Here is a 21921-nt window from a genome sequence, read left to right on the forward strand (position 1 = left end):
ATGGCAAAAAGTTGTTAAGTTGGGTGTTCGAACTCGACATATCAAGCTATTGGCGCGGTGTTTGCCCGAATTTACTCCTATATAGGGGTGTTCGTTTGGATTGATCGGTTTGATCCGATCCAATCAAGTGAATCCAGATTGATTTTGGTTTTCAAAACATGGATCCGAATAGTCCAAACTAAATTCAAATCCTATCCGATCCGATCCGATTACAATTCGGTTAGATCGGTTTTTATAATTCGGTTTTCAAAAACCAAAACATTTTAAAACGACATATAATTATAATATTAGCCAACTTTACACAAGAAACGAAAACAAATTATTTAGTTGTGATTTGAAATTTATAAACAACTACTAAGAAGATATATATATATATATATATATATATATATATATATATATATATATATATATATATATATATATATATTATAGCTAAATATTTTATAGATATAAAACTTTTGAGAGAAAATGCATATTAATGTTTTTTTTATTGAGTGAAACGTTTTGAACCTATTTGAAAAAATAAATTACAAAATTAATAAATAACTATAGATATATATTATAAATAAATAAATAATAAATACTTATTCGGGCTTTTTGGACTATTCGGTTTTTATTTTTTAAACCAAAACCAATCCGAAATCCAAAATAATAATTCGGTTTTGTTGAAAAACAATCTAAAAACCGAGTATATGAACCAAATAGTCCAATCCAAATCGTCCAATTGGACAATTCGGTTTTATCCAAATAATGAACAGTCCTACCCCTACATTCTAAGTTCTAATGCAAATAATTAAAATATGTTGTTTTTATATTGGTGGTTGTGGGTATTTTAAATTGAAAAAGAAATTTATTTCTTAATTTTTTTTTTTGCTAAATGATTTAAAAATATATAATCTAAAGAAAACTAAACATTTTACACCTCTCTACTAATTAAACTCTATATTTATGATTAATTAATATAAATTAGTATATAACATGATATTATAAATATTAAATATTGCATTTAAATTATAATTAGTAGATAAAATAAATGAGAAATGTATAAAATAAAAATGAAAGTGGCTAAAATTGACAACCAAACTTCACCTCTATTTTTGGAGATATAAATAGTATTCTCCCATATATGGGGAAATACTATTAATATCTCCAAAAATTGATGTGAAAATGAGGTAAGATTAGAGAAGAATAGGGAAATAAATGCAGTTTGGGGGTGGGTTGAAGATGCCCTTAATGTCGACATCTAAACCAATTTGGCTACATGGAGCTTTGTTTAAATTTATAGAAATATGTCTAAGATGAACGGTGGTATTTATACAGCTTCTTTACACACACAAAAAAAAAATAAAATAAAATAAAAAAAGATCATTGAAAATCAACTTTGTGATTTTCATGATTTTTGCAATTTTTCCGCAAGCTAAATTATATAAAAAAAATAATAAAAATATTAGTCTTAAGAATAACAAAGAGTATACGTCTATACCTCTTTTCTATTCCCATTTTCCTAAACAAAAGATTTAATGAAATGGGAAAAAAAAAAAAAAATTGAAGTCCATCAGTTATCATAAATATAGAATAAGAAAAAAAAAAAAAAAAAAAAGCGAGCTTCATGTGACGATTGCTATTCAATCAATCGGCTCCAAATGATATTTTAGATTTATTGATTTTCTTTATTTTTAAGAAAAATTGAGGCATTAGAACGTTCCATGTGACCATAATTATTTGTATGATTCGGACATTCCGTCATGTTTCTTTCATATATCTTATTCACCTTTAAATTCCACCTTTAAAATAAAAAAATTATACAGCATCTAAAAAGCTTGTGTAACAAATACAATACATTATGGAAATTAAAACTAAAAAGAAAGCTAGAATTTTTGTATTTAAAATATAGTAACCTTTAAATGTTAAATGAAAAGGTGTTTCCAAAGTATATTAACGTTGCATACTAATATATTATTAATAGTTTGGTAACTACTTTTTGTTATAACAACACATGCAACTTGTGATTGGCATTTTACACCATAAAAAGGGAATACATATATTTCAAAACAATTATCCAATTTCCATATAAACATCTAGTATCAACCATATTAAAAAAAGTTACATTCGTACATTTATAATTTTGTAAACATAAAACGTATAAAACTGTTTCTAGTTCAGTTCAATGTCAATAACGAAACAAAACAAAAACGTAAACATCCATTAAAAAAGGTTTCAATTTGGTATAGTGATCTTTCTTGTAAAACCCTACCGAATATTTCTTGAATCCAAACAATTACATTTTGTTTTTTTCTTAACTAAATATCATATAAAATGGAATTTAACATTATATGTACAAAAGTATATAAAACTTCCAAAAAATAATGGCACCACTTGCAAGATTATTAAAATAAGGCAGGTGAAAACTTTAGTAAGTTCAACCCATCCATGATCGGATGATCCATTTTCCATTTTCGGCATCACCCATCCAAGGTCCCGACCCCTACCCACCCCCACCTAACCTACCCTACCCCCCCCCCCCCCCCCCCAAAGGTTTTGGTTAGGTTACTACCTACAACAAAACCCTCACTAGTCACCACCGTTTTCCCCGTATGTTCAGCGATCCTTTTCAACTTTCCCAAAGCAAAGCATAAACACAGCTCACACACCCTACCCCACCCCACCCCCACCCATATCCCACTTCCAATTAATCTCCATAAATATGCTCAAAACCCCAAATCCAAACACCAAATCTTGACTGGTTCCCATTTATAAAATATTCAAGAAACGCAAATCTTTTTCCCCCTTTTATGACAAAGCAAGAATTTTTATATCTTTTCATCTCCTTCTGATCTTCAATGTCTGTCCCCATTAACAGATAGATACAGAATATTATATATATACATACATAAATCTATATATATCATTCTTGAGCTTCATATTATAAGAAAGCTCAGTTTTTTCGAGATGGGTTCTTTGAATTTTCAAATGGGTGTTTGCATTTTGGTTCTTTTGATCAGTTTCAGTTGCAATCTTGTGGATTCGCAAACTGAAGCTGTAACTGATGTAGTTGAGGGTATTCTTGTCATTAATGGAAAAAGTTCAATTGCAAAGATTGATAGCGACTTTATTTGTGCGACTATGGATTGGTGGCCACCTGAGAAGTGTGATTATGGCACATGTAGCTGGGGTCATGCTTCCCTCCTCAATGTGGTATGTTTTCTTCTTCTCTGTTTTGAAACTTGTGTGTGTGTGTGTGTGTGTTTTGAGGTGCGTTTAGTGTGTGATTTGATGATGTCGCAAATGAATCTACATGGGTTTTAAAAAAAAAAAAGTTAAATTGTTGCCGTTTTGGGCGTTAATTACTATTTCTTGATATTTTTTTAGTTTTCTGACTTTTCAAGAATGAACAAATTTACATAAATTTTGGATTTACAGTAAAATTTGTCTTTTGAGGTGTTTTTACTTTTTAGTATGTGAATTACTGAAATAACTGAATCTACATGTAATTTTTATAAATTTCACGTTGTTGGCATTTTTGGCATCAATTACTTGATATTTTTGAGTTTTTGACTTTGCAAGATTGAGCAAATTTAGATAAAAATTGGATTTATATGTGTGTTTTGAGGCGTGTTTAGTGTGTGATTTTATGATATTGCAAGTTGCAACTAAATCTTCATTTCGTCATATTTTTGAGTCTTTTACTATGCAAGAATCAAGCAAATTTAGATCAATTTTGGATTTATACTCGAATTAATTTGTCCAAAATTAAAAAAATCTCTTAGTATTTTATGAAGAACAGTGATTGATTTAAGATCTTTTTGAGTTTTTTACTCTGCAAGAATCAATCAAATTTAGATAAATTTTGGATTTATGTTAAAAGTAATTTGTCCAAAACTAAAGAATCTTTTATTATTTTGTGAAGAACAGTTATTGATTTGCAATGAAACGACAGTTACAAAAATTCAAAACGTCATTTCCTATTTCCTATTTCCTATTTACTATTTACTATTTCATATTTCTGTTTCGAATTCATAAATTCAATTAACTTCTCGCTATTAATTTCTTTTACGGGTTCATTAACAGGATCTAAACAACAAAATTTTCCAGAATGCCATCAAAGGTAACGACTCCATTGACCAAAAAAGTCAAACACATTACTTTCAATTCCAAAATATTAACATAACATATATATATATATATATATATATATATATATATATATATATATATATATATATATATATATATATATATATATATATATATATATATATATATATATTTTTAACAATTTATGCAGCTTTCTCAACATTAAAGATCAGATTAGGAGGAACATTACAAGACAAACTTATTTACCAAACAGAATACGATATCCAAAAACCATGCAATCAATTCTCAAAAAACAACTCAATGTTATTCGGTTGGACTAATGGATGCCTACCTTTATCCAGATGGGATCAACTCAACACATTCTTTAAAGACACAGGGTAACCATAAATATCAACAACCCACTTTAACTTTTTAAAAAATCTTTCCATTTATAGCATGTTGTTATATTTAATCAAAAATGTTCATAATTGGTGTTTTATTTACTTTTAAATTCAGGGCTAATATTATTTTTGGATTAAACGCACTTTCTGGGAAGACAATACAAGCAGATGGATCAGCTACAGGAGCTTGGGACTCTGCAAATTCTGAATATTTAATGCGTTATACAGTTAAAAAGAATTACACCATGTATGCATGGGAACTTGGTAAGTTCAATTATTTGTTACAATTCATGAATTTCTTTTATTGAAAATGGTTTTGAATTGTTGAATTTTTTTTTTATAGGGAATGAGTTGAGTGGAAGTGGAGTTGGAACAAGAGTATCAGCATCTCAATATGCTTTTGACACAAGAACCCTAGCAAACATAGTTCAAGAAATCTATGAAGGTGTTGAGATTAAACCAAGGATAATTGCACCTGGTGGTTTTTTTGATGCTAATTGGTTCAAGGAGTTTGTTGACAAAACACCCGAAATTCTAGACATAATCACTCATCACATATACAATCTTGGCCCAGGTATTGTTTTTTATATGCAAGAAATAGCAATGTACTTTCATTCATTCACAATTTCTTATTAAGACATAGGAATGTAGATATGTTTTGCTATTTCTTTGAATTTAAGCATTTTTTTGTAAAATTGAAATGAGTTATTTGAATTTCTAGATGTGAAAACTCAAAAGTTGGAATCTTTTTTGGATTTCCAAACAGGGGTAGATCAACATCTTGTTGAAAAGATACTGGATCCATCTTATCTTGATGGAGAAGCTGATACATTTAGGCAACTTGAAAGTATTCTCAAGACTTCTGTAACATCTGCTTCTGCTTGGGTTGGTGAAGCTGGTGGTGCTTATAACAGTGGACATAATCTTGTCACAAATGCATTTGTGTTTAGTTTCTGGTAAGCTTTAATCTTTTTTTCTATTGGATGCGAAAAAAAGACTAAAATACCCTTTTGTGGCTATTGTTGAACAGGTACTTGGATCAGCTAGGGATGTCTTCTGTTTATGACACGAAAACGTACTGTAGACAAACGTTGATAGGAGGAAACTATGGTTTGCTCAACACTACAACGTTTGAACCAAATCCAGATTACTACAGGTTTGACTTTTGAGGTCAAAATTGTAAATTAACATCCTTCAAAGATTGTAATTTGATGTGAGTTCTTTCTTAAATCTTAACAGTGCCCTTCTTTGGCATCGGTTGATGGGTAGAAAGGTCCTTTCCACAAATTTTACAGGGACCAAGAAAATACGATCTTACGCACATTGCGCCAAAGAATCTGTAAGTTTGATAGTTTTGATGTGAAGATGAAAAGGGCATTTACGTCTTTTTCACAAAATTACAATTTTTATCTCATTGAGTATATAATATAGAGCGATAAACTGAAAGGGTAATAAAGTAATTTCGTATATTGCAGACGGGAATAACGGTTTTACTGATCAATCTAGACAACACAACTACAGTGGATGTAAGTTTGTCTTCATATATGAATTGGAAGAGGGAGCATAAACTAAGATCTCTTGTTCATCATCATCATCATAAAGTAAACAATCCAAGAAATAACAAGACTGGTGGAATAGGGACAAGAGAAGAATATCATTTAACACCAAAAAATGGGGATTTACATAGTCAAGTAATGAAGCTTAATGGAAAAGAGTTGGAAATAACTTCATCTCAAGAGATTCCACCATTGGAGCCTATATATGTGAACTCTTCAATGCCTATACGTGTTGCTCCTTTTTCTATTGTATTTGCTCATATTCCTCATCTTACTTTCTATGCTTGTAGTAGTAGTGATTAAATGCTATAACCAAATTCACATGAAATGGAACCTGAGAATCAGTTCCATTTTTGTTATTGAATTATAGATTATATTCCTCATTTGACACTTTTTTATTGTCTTGATTTATGTTTATGCAAAAGGGTGGTTATCTTTATTCTTTCCGATTCACTCTTTTAGAGTTTTATTCACATCCATAAGGAGACAAGTTGTATAAACTTTTATAACAAAGCAAAAGATTTACAAGAAGTTTTATAATTATAGCTACAAATTCATATAAATACAAAGAGTTTGGTTAGTAAAAGCTATAGTCACCTTCTATCAAAATTGTTGAAGGGATCCAAGTTAGTTGTGGTCAATAAAGTCAACTTATGCTTTTCAATCTATCTTCTTGAATGTTTGAGGTTTACTGCTTGCAAATGCTAGCCATACGATTGTACCCGTGAGGTAGAAGAAAATTGAAGGTGCAAAGAGTGACATCTGTACATGATATTAGAATAAAAAATTTATTAAAATTATTTTTATTGAAGAAATGGAAATTAAGCAAGGTTTTAATGAAACTCTTACACTCCATGAATGTGTTGAATCAAGAAGAAATCCAGTGAGAGCAACACCTACAATTCCAGGAACTGCCCCTACTGTATTGGTGATGCCCTGCATGCACAATTCAAAGTTAAGGGTCTAATATGTAATTTGACAACTATTGAGTTTTAACATAAAACTTGAACAAAAATTGTCGTTTTTGAGTACAATAAGCAGTTTCAGATAAAAGGAGTTTAGTACAATGTTCTTTTTTTTGCATATATGTTTCCATGGTATGTCTAAAATCGTCATTCTTGTAAACTATAGTGTTCTTTATGCAAAAAATTAAAATGGGTCCCACAATTTCTAACTTAAAGGGAAGAAACATAGCCTGTGACTATGCCATTTACTACAATTTGTGGGTCTCATATTTATTTTTTCACCAATGTCTTGTGAATAAGAACACAAAATGAAGATATTAATTAAATCACACACACACACACAAACTCATTTAAAGCAAAGGTTGGAATTAACTGAACATACCAAAAGTATGCTTGCATATTCAGGTGAAATATCTTGATGTGTACAATAAAGTCCTGCACCCAAATAAATGACAATATTAAGGCTCTATTTCTTTCTTTCTTTTTTTTCCCTTAAATGTTTTCTCGATAAATGATGTTTAAAATATATTTTAAAAAACAATAATACACTTGAGGCAATGTACGAAAAAGAAAAAGAAATTAGTGCAAATTTGTAAATAGTAAAACTTAATGGAAAGTACTTTCTGTGTACTTTACACTTTCTTCAATTCAAAAAGAAACACTATATCAATTAAGCCCATTAAAAGATCATTTAAGCCCATTAAGGAAAAAAAATATGGATTAAGCCCATTAAGTAAAAAAGAAATTTACCTGATAAAGCAAAACTTGATAATGCTAAACCAGCAGTAAGAATAGTAACAACTTCCCATGGAGGCAACCCTAAGTCAACAGATGACAAAATCATACATGCAGCAGGGGATAAAAATGCAATTGTTTGACATATCTTGCGAACCTACACAATGATTTTTATAAAAATTAAAAATTAAAAATCAAACTTCTTGTGGGTCCCACGTGCATGAACAATGAACATACCACAGTTGTGTCGACTCCATTAGAGATTAAGTTGTCTGCAAACTGTGATGCGAAGCTTGTAACAACAACTGAAGCTAGTGGAGGAAGAACAGAAACCTAAATTCAAGAATATGTGTAATCTAATATTAGGTCTAAAAAAAAAGAAAAAAAAAAAGATTATGATTTACGGAAATACCCATGCAGCTTCTGTAAGATTCAAGTCCAACTCCTCACTGCATATCATAATCGAACATTTAATGGGGAATGTAATTATTTATAACTTTTTGTTTTTGGAAAAATTGTAATTGTAATTATTTATTATAACTATCACCTAAAATAAGTAGGAAGCCAAGATAAACAGCAATAATGACCCCAACTTCCACAAAAATGAGCATATATCATCGCCCATACAGCTTTACTTTGGAAAAACGACTTCCATGGTACCTATATATGAAAAATAAATCAAATTAAGTTTCATAAATTGAAAAACAAAAGGTGCAAAATGAGGAAATTTAGAAAAATAATTATGTTTCTTACGTTTAGGGAGCCACCAAATTCTTCCATGGAAGTTTCCCATGATTTTGGCTTTGGATTTGACTGAGACCCTGTAATTTTACATGACAGATAAAAGAATTTTGGCTTAGGTTTCGACAAATACCCAAAATACCCATAATCCAAAATAAAGAAATGTTCTAGAATTAACCAATGGCATCAGTTACAGGAGGCGATTTCAACCTATTGTGTGGAAAATGTCGACTTGGGTTTATATTACTTTATTCAAAAAATAGGTTTTTGTAATCGTATTTATTACATTAACTATTTGACTAGGGTTATTTATAAAAGTAAAAAACACATGTTCTCACTTGATAATGATCCAGAGTTGATTGAAGGTTGGTCTTCTGCAACAAATTGAAACCCTAAAAACCTTTAAACACAAAGTTATACATTAAATCAATACCCAAGTAGACAGAAAGAACAACACTTTATTCAAATAGTATTAATTTGACTACATTTACTTACCACATAATTCCAAACAAGCCAAACATGTAGAATACAGATTCCCATCCAAAAGATTCAATCAAAGGGGGAGCTAAAAGAAGCCTGGAGTATGTCAATTGGTTAAAAAAAATGTTTTTTATATAACAAAATGACATACATTTATGCTTGTTTTAAAAATAAAGTAACATATTACATACCCTAAGACACTTCCAACACTTAAACCACCAAATACAAATGAGACAGCTCTTGAACGTTCTTCCAATGGAATTAATCTGCAATAAAAGGTCAAAGGCATGGTCAATGAAGTTGACTGAAGAAATGGGACCCACATTCACATCTTTTAATCACATATTCACATACCTAGCAATCAAATCTGTGGCAGCTGAAGGTGATACTCCCTCTCCAATTCCAACCTGAGAATTTATGGGAATTAAAAAACACAAATATTTATAGAAATTAGGAAATTGGTAAGATTTCTTTTGAACAGAAGGAAAGCAACATACAAGAATCCTTGAAAAAACAAGCCCAGGCATAAATCCAGCAACAACAGGAACCAGTGCTGTGGCAAGTGACCATGTCAAAACGCCAAATTGAAGAACAATCCTGCATCATGATTCATGAAGCAGCAATGGTGAATGGAAGATGAGGTATTATTGATCATATTTATATGATCGTTAACTAAAGTGCACAAATGTTCGATTAAAGACTAACCTCCCACCAAATATTTTTGAAAGCCAACCACCGGGTAACTGACTCAAAGCGTATCCCCAAAAGAATGATGATTGCACTAATCCTGCAACCGATGAACTCCATCCAAACTGATGCGACATTGGGATAATGGCTATACTCAAGTTTACCTACAAGAAATTCAGTTTTAGGGTTCAGTTTATGGAAAATCAGTAATTTCTTCGTACAGGATCTCAAATGATCATCAGCAAAAAGAAAACTGAAATTGGAAATACGAAAAATCGAGTTTACCTTATCCATGTTACAAATAACAAAAGCAAGTGAGGTAGTGCCAATGAGTTTATATCTTTGAGGAACATTCTTCCAAGGAGGCCAACTCAAGTTTTCCAGCCCTAATTTTTCAATCCCAATTCCAGGTTTCTCCCCTAATTCATCATCAACTTTTAGCCCGGTAACTATCGGAGAAATTCTCTCGTTTTCTGCGATATTTTCTTTCTCCCTGATGCTACAAGAAACTTTTAAAGACCTTGAATTTAGTAAACATGGTGATGATGATGGTTTTAAGAACCGTTTGTTCGAGGAACGGCGAAATTTGTGCTGTGAAAGACATGATAAATTGGTGTCTGGTCTAAATGTAAACAATTTCGCCATTTTTTGAACGTGAACAAGGAAATTTGCAAGGATTGTTTGAAGTAATCACAGTGTTATGGAAGTATTCGACTTTGTGTAGAAGAGAAAATGAAGAACGCTACTTTAAGAGAGGACCAAATGGCGCCACGGAGGAGTTGGTTTGCGGCCCCGATTTGATTGGAAGGTTACTCATGTCAAATGTTTTCTGTTCATATGAAATTTACATAATGATCCACAAACTATTTGGTTTCTTGCCAAATGGGAACAAACCAACAATTTTAATATTTTAGCCTACATGTGCTTTGTAGTTTTTTTTCTTATGATTTAATGGACTTACAACACTTAAGGCTAGTTCGGCAAAACTAGTTGGTAGCGGTTAATGGGTAGCGGGTAGCGTTTTGTTAAGGTTAAAAGCTAAACGCTCCTGTCGCCGAACGAGACTTTTCTTTTTTACTAGCGTTTTCTTAAAAACTAGAAAACGGAAGCTCCTAAACATTGTATGCCGAACACGCTCTTAATGTGTTAACATGATAAATGGATTTATTGTTTACAAAATCATCAGGGTTTAATTCATAAATTTCATTTATTGGTCTAGCCTTAAAATAAAATATTTCATTCAAGAATGAATGAATATTATCATCAACAAATTGATGAGTAAAACCATATTTCTTTAAATGGAAAACTGAAATGACATTTCTGATTATAGTAGTAATCAAGCATACATTGACTAGCAATAAATACAGGTCATTTTTTTGGAACAACAAATCTAACATACTCCTACTAAACTAATTCTAACACCACCTATATCTCGAACGAGACTTAATCCCTCTACTCATACTAAAATATAGGCCATTTGATAAACATAATTCAAAATGTCCTATCGTTTGGACTACAACTGGTGCTTCATTGCCGACATGTAATACCACTTTGTCTACTTTTAGCTCCTTACTCTTTTTGAACCTCTAAAATGAATTACATATGTAAGTTCCACAAACAGTATCAAATACTTAAGTGTTAGATGAAAAAGTAAATAATTTCATTTCAATCATGAAAATAGATATACCTGAAGTGTCTTTCTCGACCTTCTTGGCTTTCAACCCTGCAAGATAAGTAGGACAATTCTTTTTCCAGCGACCAATAGCTCCACACTCAAAGCAAGTGTCATCATTTGCCACTTTCTCCTTCTTTGGCGGTGAGACGTGGGGAGCTTTCTTCCCTTTGCCCTTGCTATAGTCAAGATTCTGCTGGTAAACTCATATGAGTTTTCTCATTATACTATATAGAACATTAGATGTCGTGATTGATAGAATGTCTTTATAACTTCTGTATGAACTATATAGTTGGAATATATTAGGAAAGACTATATTTGGACTATAACAGGAAACACTATAGTTAGAATTTAGTTGTACTATGGCATAAAAGACTATAGTTAGGCTATAGCAGAATAGACTCTAGTTGGATTATAGCAGGAACAATTATAGTTAGACTATAGTAGGAAAGACTATAGTTGGACTATAGCAGGCAAGACTACGGTTGGACTATAGGATTATTTTATGTATGTGGTATCTTAGGGAACTCACTAGGTTTTGTGTTTAGGCATTTAATTTAAATATTTTCAGGTTGGTCTGGTAGCAAGGGAAGGGCACGACGTGACTATTGTATCCATGAACATTTTTTTGGATACTTATGTTGATTTGATTTCACTACTTTTATTATTATTATGATTTGAAAATAATGTGACATGTTTTGGAACAAATGGTTATGTTTGATATACTTTGGTGAAAAGGATTTTAGTTGATTACTTTAATTTAAAAATATAATGTCCCGAAAATCAAGAGGTAAAATTTCATTTTTAACATAATCAAAACACCAGTTATCTTACAAAAACATTCAAAGTAATAGATTTATCATAGTACAATCCCAAAATCGACATGTTGCAGAAACATGGGTGGATGCGCTGCGTTCAAGTCAGGCCCTTCCCTTTTGAACCGGAAATACCCAAAACCAAAACTGAAAACTGTAAGCACGAAGCTTAGTGAGTTCCCCAAAATACCACATACCATACAAGTAACGGGCCCTGCCCAGTGAGTGTAACGGGCCTCTCCCTAACTCGCATAACGGGCCCCGCCTAATGAGTATAACGGGCCTCCCACTAACTTGCATAACGGGTCCTGCCCAACATCGGGCCCCACTGAGCATCGAATCCTGCCCGGAACAGATCTGTCAATCATCGGGCCCCGCCCAACATACATACAATCATATAAGAACATGCAAGTATCACAAAGATACATAGCATACAATACATTCATCAGGCCCCGCTCGACATAAATACAGACACATAACAGATATCATAAATGTAAGAGTCATACAGACAACTAGCATCCTAACCATAATCAACCATGGGTCAGCATTAGTGCCTTCGACCCGCCAAACACAGTGAGGAATCTCACCTCAATCCGCTGAATCTCTCAATAAGTTCTCAGTATGTTGATCCATAAATCCTTGCGTGCTAGCACCATCAAATAATTATCCAATTAGTAATCGGATCTTGACCCAAAACAAGAATCAAAGCCACTTAATCGATAACCAAGGTAAAAGACCATTTTACCCTTTCCTTATTTGGCCCAAAACTTGGGCCCGTCCCATTTTCTCCAAAAAGCCCAATTTCCTAAATGGCAACCCAAGGCCCAATATGGCCGAATTTCCTAATTGGGCCCAAAAACAATCATGGGACCAATACGAAGAAGGCCCACAGTCAATCCATGGCCCAAAGTCAAAAGTTCAATGGCCCAACAAGGCCCAATCCCTAAAAAGCCCAAAATGTCCATCCTGGGGAATACGCCTGCGTACCAGAGACGTACGCCCCGCGTACTCAACCATGAAGCATAATGTACAAGTTCTTGATGCACCGTCCAAGCACTACGCTGAGCGTACTCCTACGTACGCCCAACGTACTCTTTAGAGGCCAAAACTCACCATTAAGCTTTTATTGGGTTAATTCAAGTTGTAAAAACTCTTATCTTAACCCTAAATTATGTCTTAAACCATAGAGTCAAAACCTTTAAGCCTTTTCATGGCTAAAGAGGGCTAAATCTCCAAATTCCTTACTTTTACAACACTCAAAACCACTTAACTCTTGCATGGTTCTAAGGAAACAATCAAGCAAACATTTTTATGATTCATAATAGCTCCATAATAGATAAAGTTTCCAACTTTATCCATTAAAATGGTCCCAAAAAACAAGATCTAGTCTTTAAGTATCAAAGAGACACAAAAAGTGCATCTTTTTCAACTTAATCCATTAAGTCCAAGTCTCCAACCTTCATATCTGAATCAAAATGATGTTTAGATGGATAAAGTTTCCAACTTTATCCATAACAAGGTCACAAAATTTCAAGATCTAAACTTTATGCACTTAAAGTAACTAAAAGCTCATAAAACTCAAAACTAGTTAGATCTAACAATATCATCATCAAGATTCAAACGTTATACCTCTAGAAGAAAGATCAAGGTGAAAAAAGTTTGGATCTACAAGCTCCAATGCAAGCAACAGTTCTTCCATGAGTTCCTTCTTCTCCATGGTGCACCAAAAACACTTAAAAGCACTTAAAAACACATTATGTTTGCTCACAATGATCAATCTAGGATTAGGGTTTCAAGAGAGCGTGTTGGAGAGGTGGAGACTAAGAATGGAGTGGGTTTGAGGAATTTAAGGAGCTTAAATAGGGCTCAAACCATGATAATAGGGTTGAGGCACTAATTACGTATGCCCTGCGTACTCAATTTACTCCCAGTGTACTAGGGATGCCCTAGTACTCCCAGCGTACATGTTGAGTATTCCTAGCATACTAGGGATGCCCTAGTATGCCCCCGTGTACACCCCGTACGTAAATCTTATTTGAGCATTTCTCTTCTTTTAGCCTTGGACTCGGCGAGTCATAGGTCCGACTCGCCGAGTGGATGCGGGACCCGGGACACGTTTAAGTTGGCGACTCGGCGAGTCCATATCCTGGACTCGGCGAGTCACAACTGTTGGATGAAACCCTAAGTTTCAGGGGTTTGCACCCTATTTAAACGACTTATCTGCCCCAAGCCAGCCCCCATTCACCCCCAGAGCTTCCAACCCTCGTTCTAAGTTGTTCATTTAGAGTTTGAAGCAATTGTTGTGTGATCTTGAAGGTTTTGAGGCAAAAGGGAAGTAGATCAAGAGGAAGGGAAGGAATCCAAGCATCTTTGTGCTCTCTCAGCAGTTCCTTTGAGGTATAACCCGTTTTCCCCATGTTTCTATGCTTATTACTTCATTTAAGTCATTCTTGAACCAATCCCCAAGCTTGTATGTGCAATATAAGTCGTAATAAGTTGATGGGCCTCTAGATCTAGGCAAGATTGAGCTCCAGGAGCTCAGATTTGTTACCTTTATGGACCCATGTTGCTTGTTCACCCTAGATCTACCCTTTTGAGGCATTTTGAACCCTAAAATCCATATTGGTGAATATCTACATGTAAAGTTGGAAACTGTACGTGTGATTCGTGTCCTAGAAGTCCAGATCTGTGAATGGCATGGACTGGAATCGAGCAAATCTGTGTATTTAGTGGGTGCATGGCAACGACTCGGCGAGTCGTTCATGTGACTCGGCGAGTCTGTTCGCGAGTCTCCGAGTTTCTCTCCTTTTCGTAGTGTCGAGTGAGCAGTGAGTCACGGGGTGTGACTCAGTGAGTCGGAAGCTGAACTCATCTATGGAGGTACTCGGCGAGTCAATGCCCTGACTTGGCGAGTTCAAGGCAATCTCCTTAGATCAAGAACAGACTCGACGAGTTGTTCATACAACTCGGCGAGTCGCAGCATAAGTGTTCTTCGGATGAAGATGGACTCGGCGAGTTGTTCATACAACTCGGCGAGTCTTAGCATAAGTGTTCGTCGGATGAAGATGAACTCGACGAGTTGTTCATACAACTCGGCGAGTAGGATGAAGGACTTGAATATCAGTTTAGAAGGTGAACTCGTCGAGTCGTCGCCTAACTCGACGAGTAGGAACGGGATTCAGGGCAATCGTTTGGGTAGGGACTCGGCGAGTTGGAAAGCCAACTCGGCGAGTCGGGTCAACTGAAAGTTGACTCTGACTTTGTTTGATGACATGATCAGGGGTAAAATGGTCATTTTACCCAAAGGACAGTTAGCAGTGTTTGATTGAGTATGTTGTGGGAATTGCAGCCGGAGGATTTCCGGAGCAGCAGCAGCAGCAGTAGTCAGTCAGTTCCCGATCAGATCAGCAACTACTTCGAGGTGAGTTACCTTCCAGTAGCGGTGGGTCTACGGCCACAATGTCGGCCCACCAGTAGGAGTTATATGTAGATGTATGTCTCTGTGATATTCATCTAGGAATTACTACTACCTGTGTTATGTTATGTGCTAGTATGATATGATGCTATGTGCTAGTGACAGTAGGGGGAGATAGTCCCCGAGGTATCCGGTCGGTAGGACCGAAGGGGAGGCCAGCACCCAGATATGCTAGGCAGTATCCGGTCGAGAGGACCGAAGGGGAGGCCAGCACCCAGATATGCTAGGCAGTATCCGGTCGAGAGGACCGAAGGGGAGGCCAGCACCCAGATATGCTAGGCAATGTCCGGTCGAGAGGGCCGAAGGGGTAGGTCGGGCACCCAGATATGCCTGACAATATATGTATCTTATGAGATTATATGGTATGTGGTACGGTGGGGGAACTCACTAAGCTTTGTGCTTACAGTTTTCAGTTTTGGTTTCAGGTACCTCCTCAGCTAGGGGAAAGGAGTCGGCGCGGTAGCAGCATGTCACACACACACTCTCTGGTTTCCGCATTTACGAGATTCTCTGGGATTTATACTCTGATATTTTGATTGGTTGTATGATTTGGCTTTTAGACACGGTTTACGTTGTGTCATGGTTTGATCAAAAAATGTTTTTAATTATTAATGTTTTCTAAATTAATGTTTTAAAACGAAATTTTTGGATGTGAAAATTGGGTCGTTACAAGTTGGTATCAGAGCCCTGGTTTGAGGGATTCGGACACACCTTCGGGGGTGTCTGAACTCAAATCGAGGGATTAAAAGATTTTCTAAAAGAAAATGTTTTCAAAAAAATTGAGAAAAGAGTTTCGAGAAAGAACGAAGTGTGTGATGTGCGCGACCGGCCGAGCTCAAGTAAGTATTCCCCAAAGTACCCATACAAGTTTATGTTATGTTTATCAGCTTTTGTAGAACAGCATGCTAGAATAGGACTAAGGATCTAGGAGTGATGCCTTATGTGTCTGCTTTATGTGTTTCAGTTGTATGAGAATTGCATGCTAGTTATTGAGTAGACAGCAAGTAGGATAGCCTGATTAGGTTATACCTGATAGTATGAGCTTAGCACTTTATGCTAGTACAGTTCCTGAAAGCAGATAGAGTTGATTGAGATTGTTACCCTTGTCTGAATGTTGCTTGCTTCGTGCTACGTGGGACTCTGAATAATGGGAGTTAGCCATTAGGCGAATGCGTTACGTCACATATGATCAGGGTTGAATAATCTTAGAGTGCCGGATTTGATCCTACTGCGCAGCTCTTGTTTGAGTCCAACCGTTGTAGGGACGAGTCGGGTACTCGAAGGATTATCTGAGCCTCGTCACATGTGATGGTATTCGGGTAATGGCTAATTGGCATTACAAGGAGGCCTGCAGCAGCTGAGGACTGGATAGAGTAGAATCAGAGATTTCCCTAGGGCAAGCCTAGGATGAGTATAGCAGTGATCAGCAGTAGTGAAAGGGATCTGGTGGAGTCGAGGCATTCCTTGAAGAAGGTACGGATAGATGTGGAAGGTAGTATGGGCCCGTACTACTGAAAGCAGAGGATCCGTACCCGAACCAAGGAAGGCCAAGATAAGACCAGGGAACTTGTAGGTAGCAGTGATCCCTCAGGAAGTATCAGTATCTCTAATGTTTGTTGTGATGCATTGCAGAATGGTGGTACTTCGATCGAGGCCGGTAGATGGCGGTTTAGGAGAGGGGTCAGGTTCGGGATCAGGTTCCGAGCCGGTTGATGAGGGAATACGCGAGTTCATCACGTTAGAGATCACCAGAGGCATCCTTGAGTCGACCCCCATTCTCTTTGGGTCGATCAAGGAAGGGATCATGGAGTTGATGGAGGATCGCCTCCAGGCATTCCGGAGTGATATGGCATCTAGCCAGTCGGGATCTCGCACACTGTCCTTCAAGGACTTTAGGGGCAGTGGTGCGCCGGATTTCCATGGGGTGAAGGACCCCATTGCTGCCAGGCGATGAATTGCAGACATCGAGTCTGCACAGTTGACTAGCTTCTGCCCCGAAGGGTCGAAGGTGAGGTATGCAGCAGGGTGTTTACGGGACCGAGCCCGGGATTGGTGGGAGTCAGTGGGTGATTCGTTGGGAGCCTCAGCTATCAAGGCTATGACCTGGTCGGACTTTGTGACCAGGTTCAGGGCAGAGTTTGTGTCGGCTGTCAAGCTTCAGCAGCTGGCCAGGGAGTTTCTAGACATGAGACAGACGACGGAGACTGTGGCGGAGATCACCGCCAAGTTCCGGGAGAGGGCTTTGTTGGTGCCCCAGTATACTGGTGACGAGGATATGAGGAGGACCCGTTATCATGATATGCTACGAGCTGACATCCGGGAGCATGTTAGCTTTTCGGCTTGCCCTACCTTGGACTCTATGATTGCCAGGGCGAGGGAGAGGGAGATAGATTTGGAGCACATCCGGAAACGGAAGGCAAAATAGGGTCAGTCAGGAGGGGCTTCGGGGAAGAAGCCCAAGCGATCAGATGCGGGGCCGAAAGGCCAACAGGGACGGGGACGCTGCAGGAAATGCGGCAAGGCGCACGAGGGAGCGTGCAAGATGGGATCATCAGGCTGCTACAAGTGCGGCAAGTCTGGGCACATCAGCAGGGATTGCACTGCTCCGACAGCAGTTATTCAGACATCAGAGTTGCTATGTTTCCACTGCAACCAGAGGGGCCACAAGAAGGCCAATTGCCCCCAATTGACAGTTTCAGCGCCGGTGAAGGCGCCAGCTCCAGCGACCCTGCGAATCACGGATGGCCGGCAGGGCAAGGCAGAGGCTCCAGTGGTGAGGAGTCAAGCATTTCAGCTGACTACCGAGGAGGCATGTGCCGCACCCGATGTGGTGACGGGTATGATTCTTTCCCTCTATCTTATTTTGATGATGTTATATTGATATGTGCTCCATATGTATATGTATGCATTAGGATCGTTCCATGTGAACGGCCTTCCAGTTCAGGTGTTGTTCGACTCGGGTGCGTCCCGATCATTTGTTTCCCTTGCACTTAGCAAGAAGTTTCATGAGTCATCGAGCGAGTTAGATTGCCCTTTGGAGGTGGAGATTGCTGATGATCAATCGGTGCGAGCATCGATGGTATTTCGAGATTGCGTGCTGCGTTTGTTTGAGAAGCGCTACTTAGTAGATTTGGTTCCCATTCCGTTGTGTGGGAACAAGGTGATTATAGGCATGGATTTGAGCCCTAATGGGGCGGTGATAGATTGCGTGCAACAGCTAGTGTGGGTCAGGACCCCAGGCGGGGGAGAGTTAGTAATTCATGGCGAGAGGCCGTAGTATGGACCCGCAATATGTTCAGCAGCGAGGGCGAGGCGCTACCTTCAGCAGGGATGCGCAGGATATGTCGCGTATGTGATGGATACCCGGGAGGCGGGTAAGGCGACAGTGAGCGAGGTTCCGGTGGTTCGAGACTTTGCAGATGTTTTCCCGGAGGAGCTTCCTGGGATACCTCCGGAGCGACAGGTGGAGTTCAGGATTGACCTTGTTCCTGGTGCGGCTCCGATAGCCAAGGCGCCGTATCGGTTGGCTCCTCCCGAGATGCAGGAGTTGTCTACGCAGCTGCAGGAGCTGCTAGACAAGGGATTTATTCGTCCGAGCAGTTCGCCCTGGGGAGCCCCGATTTTGTTCGTGAAGAAAAAGGACGGGTCGCATCGGATGTGTATAGATTACCGGGAGCTGAACAAGGTAACGGTGAAGAACCGTTACCCGCTCCCGAGGATTGATGACCTCTTTGACCAGCTTCAGGGAGTATCTTGGTTCTCCAAGATTGATTTGCGTTCGGGTTATCATCAGATGAGGGTCAGGGAGGAGGATACATAGAAGACCGCGTTTCGGACGCGCTATGGCCACTATGAGTTTGTGGTGATGCCGTTTGGGCTCACCAATGCTCCTGCCGCGTTCATGGACCTCATGAACCGCGTATGTAGACCGATGCTGGATCGGTCTGTGATAGTCTTTATCGATGACATCTTGATTTATTCCAAGACTCAGGAGGAGCATGAGGAGCATCTGAGAGAGGTGTTGGAGACCCTAAGGAGGGAGAGCTTGTATGGCAAGTTCTCCAAGTGTGAGTTTTGGTTGCGCGAGGTGCAATTTCTCGGACACCTTGTCAACCAGAACGGGATTCTGGTCAATCCGGCCAAGGTCGAGGCCGTGATGAGATGGGAGGTTCCGAAGTCTCCATCTGAGCTTCGGAGTTTCCTGGGATTAGCAGGCTACTATCGGAGATTTATTCAGGATTTCTCCAAGATAGTCGTACCCCTGACGCGGCTGACGAAGAAAGTCGTGGTCTTTCGGTGGGGACCCAAGCAGCAGGCTGCGTTTGAGACGCTGAGACAGAGACTGTGCGAGGCGCCGATCTTAGCCCTGCCAGAGGGCGTAGAGGATTTTGTGGTATACTGCGACGCGTCCATTTCTAGGTTGGGCGCGGTACTGATGCAGAGGGGGCATGTCATTGCCTACGCTTCGAGGCAGCTCAAGCCTCACGAGGCGAACTACCCGACGCATGATTTGGAGTTGGGGGCGGTGGTTTTTGCCCTCAAGATTTGGCGGCATTACCTCTACGGGGTTCGATGTACCATCTACACGGACCACAAGAGTTTGAGGTACCTCATGGATCAGCCGAATCTGAATATGAGGCAGCGTCGGTGGTTGGACGTGGTAAAGGATTATGATTGCGAGATCCTCTACCATCCGGGGAAGGCCAATGTGGTGGCTGATGCTCTTAGCCGCAAGGCGGCGTCAATCAGGGACGTTTGCATGAGGATGATTGTGGTGACTCCCCTGTTGGAGCGAATTCGGGAGGCTCAACAGGAGGCTATCAAGGAGGAGCATCGGAAGAGTGAGCGTGTGGTGGGTCAGGTTTCCTCCTTTGATTATGATAGCCGAGGACTTTTGACACTACACTGTAGGGTGTGGGTACCGTATCACGGAGGCGTGCGCCAGATTTTGATGGAGGAGGCGTGCGCCAGATTTTGATGGAGGAGGCGCACAAGTCCCGATTCTCTATTCATCCCGGGGCGACGAAGATGTATAGGGATCTTCGTCTAGATTATTGGTGGCCTTGCATGAAGCGGGATGTGGCATGGTACGTTGAGCGCTACTTGACCTGCAGGAAGGTCAAGGCCGAACATCAGAGGCCGCATGGCAAGATGCAGCCGTTGGATATTCCACTGTGGAAATGGGAAGATATCACGATGGATTTTATCACGAAGCTTCCCAGGACCGCGCGTGGAGTGGATTCGATTTGGGTCATCGTGGATCGATTGACCAAGAGTGCTCACTTTATCCCGATTCAGGAGAGCATATCGGCCGAGAAATTGGCCGACATCTATATCAGGGAGGTCGTGGCACGGCACGGGGTGCCAGTATCGGTTATCTCGGACAGGGATGTGCGTTTTACTTCCAGATTTTGGAAGAGATTTCATGACGAGTTGGGCACTCGTTTGCATTTTAGCACCGCCTTTCACCCGCAGACGGATGGTCAGAGCGAGCGGACCATCCAGACTCTGTAGGATATGTTGCGGGCGTGCGTGCTAGACTTCGGTGGTAGCTGGGATACCTATCTTCCCCTGGCCGAGTTCTCCTACAACAACAGCTGTCACGCGAGTATCGACCGCCCTCCCTTCGAGATGTTGTACGGAAGGAGGTGCAGGACCCCGATATGCTGGGGTGAAGTTGGCCAAAGAGTCATGGGGAGCACCGAAGTGGTACTCAAGACGACCGAGAGGATCCAGCAGGTCCGGAGCAGGCTTCAGACTGCTCAGAGTCGGTAGAAAAGTTATGCCGACAAGCGTCGATCCGACTTGGAGTTCCAAGTCGGGGATATGGTTCTCCTGAAGGTGTCGCCTTGGAAAGGCGTCATTCGATTCAGGAAGCGGGGCAAGTTGGGCCCGAGATTCATCGGACCGTTCAGGGTCGTAGCCCGGGTGGGCAAGGTGGCGTATAGACTGGATCTGCCAGTCGAGCTCAGCCAAATCCACAGCACTTTCCATGTTTCCCAGTTGCGGAAGTGCTTAGTGGACGATTTAGCTGTAGTGCCTTTGGAGGATATTCAGGTTGATGACAGCCGGAATTACATTGAGCGCCCAGGAAGTCGAAGGATTTGAGGAACAAGAGAGTGGAGCTAGTGAAGGTGCAATGGCAGCACCGCAAGGGTTCGGAATAGACTTGGGAGCCGGTGGACGAGATGATGGAGCATTATCCCGAGCTGTTTCAGGATCGAGCAGCAGACTTCGAGGACGAAGTCTAAAATAAGCAGGGGAGATTTGTAGCACCTGGTTCCCGGTACGTAAATCTTATTTGAGCATTTCTCTTC

General features: G+C 39.1%; 2 protein-coding genes across 2 annotated transcripts; one reads left to right on the forward strand and one right to left on the reverse strand.

Moving 5' to 3' along the window:
- The first annotated feature begins 2724 nt into the window (after positions 1 to 2724).
- On the forward strand, positions 2725 to 6417 carry LOC111881906 (heparanase-like protein 3). Its single transcript, XM_023878294.3, has 9 exons — positions 2725 to 3198; positions 4072 to 4108; positions 4289 to 4475; positions 4594 to 4742; positions 4822 to 5052; positions 5245 to 5434; positions 5509 to 5634; positions 5718 to 5817; positions 5954 to 6417. Exons 1-9 carry the CDS (start codon positions 2953 to 2955, stop codon positions 6335 to 6337), a joined length of 1650 nt encoding a protein of 549 aa, XP_023734062.1. The 5' UTR covers positions 2725 to 2952; the 3' UTR covers positions 6338 to 6417.
- A 96-nt stretch (positions 6418 to 6513) lies between these two features.
- Positions 6514 to 10435, reverse strand: LOC111881907 (probable anion transporter 6, chloroplastic). The gene is made up of 15 exons (XM_023878295.3): positions 9928 to 10435; positions 9661 to 9806; positions 9453 to 9552; positions 9310 to 9362; positions 9147 to 9221; positions 8971 to 9051; positions 8814 to 8875; positions 8488 to 8555; positions 8282 to 8394; positions 8147 to 8183; positions 7972 to 8067; positions 7750 to 7891; positions 7382 to 7434; positions 6884 to 6970; positions 6514 to 6796 (listed from the first exon to the last, which is right to left on the reverse strand). Exons 1-15 carry the CDS (start codon positions 10285 to 10287, stop codon positions 6695 to 6697), a joined length of 1575 nt encoding a protein of 524 aa, XP_023734063.1. The 5' UTR covers positions 10288 to 10435; the 3' UTR covers positions 6514 to 6694.
- Positions 10436 to 21921: the final 11486 nt, after the last annotated feature.

Source organism: Lactuca sativa, chromosome 5 (assembly GCF_002870075.4).
Source record: "Lactuca sativa cultivar Salinas chromosome 5, Lsat_Salinas_v11, whole genome shotgun sequence".
In the NCBI taxonomy this organism is placed as follows: domain Eukaryota; kingdom Viridiplantae; phylum Streptophyta; class Magnoliopsida; order Asterales; family Asteraceae; genus Lactuca; species Lactuca sativa.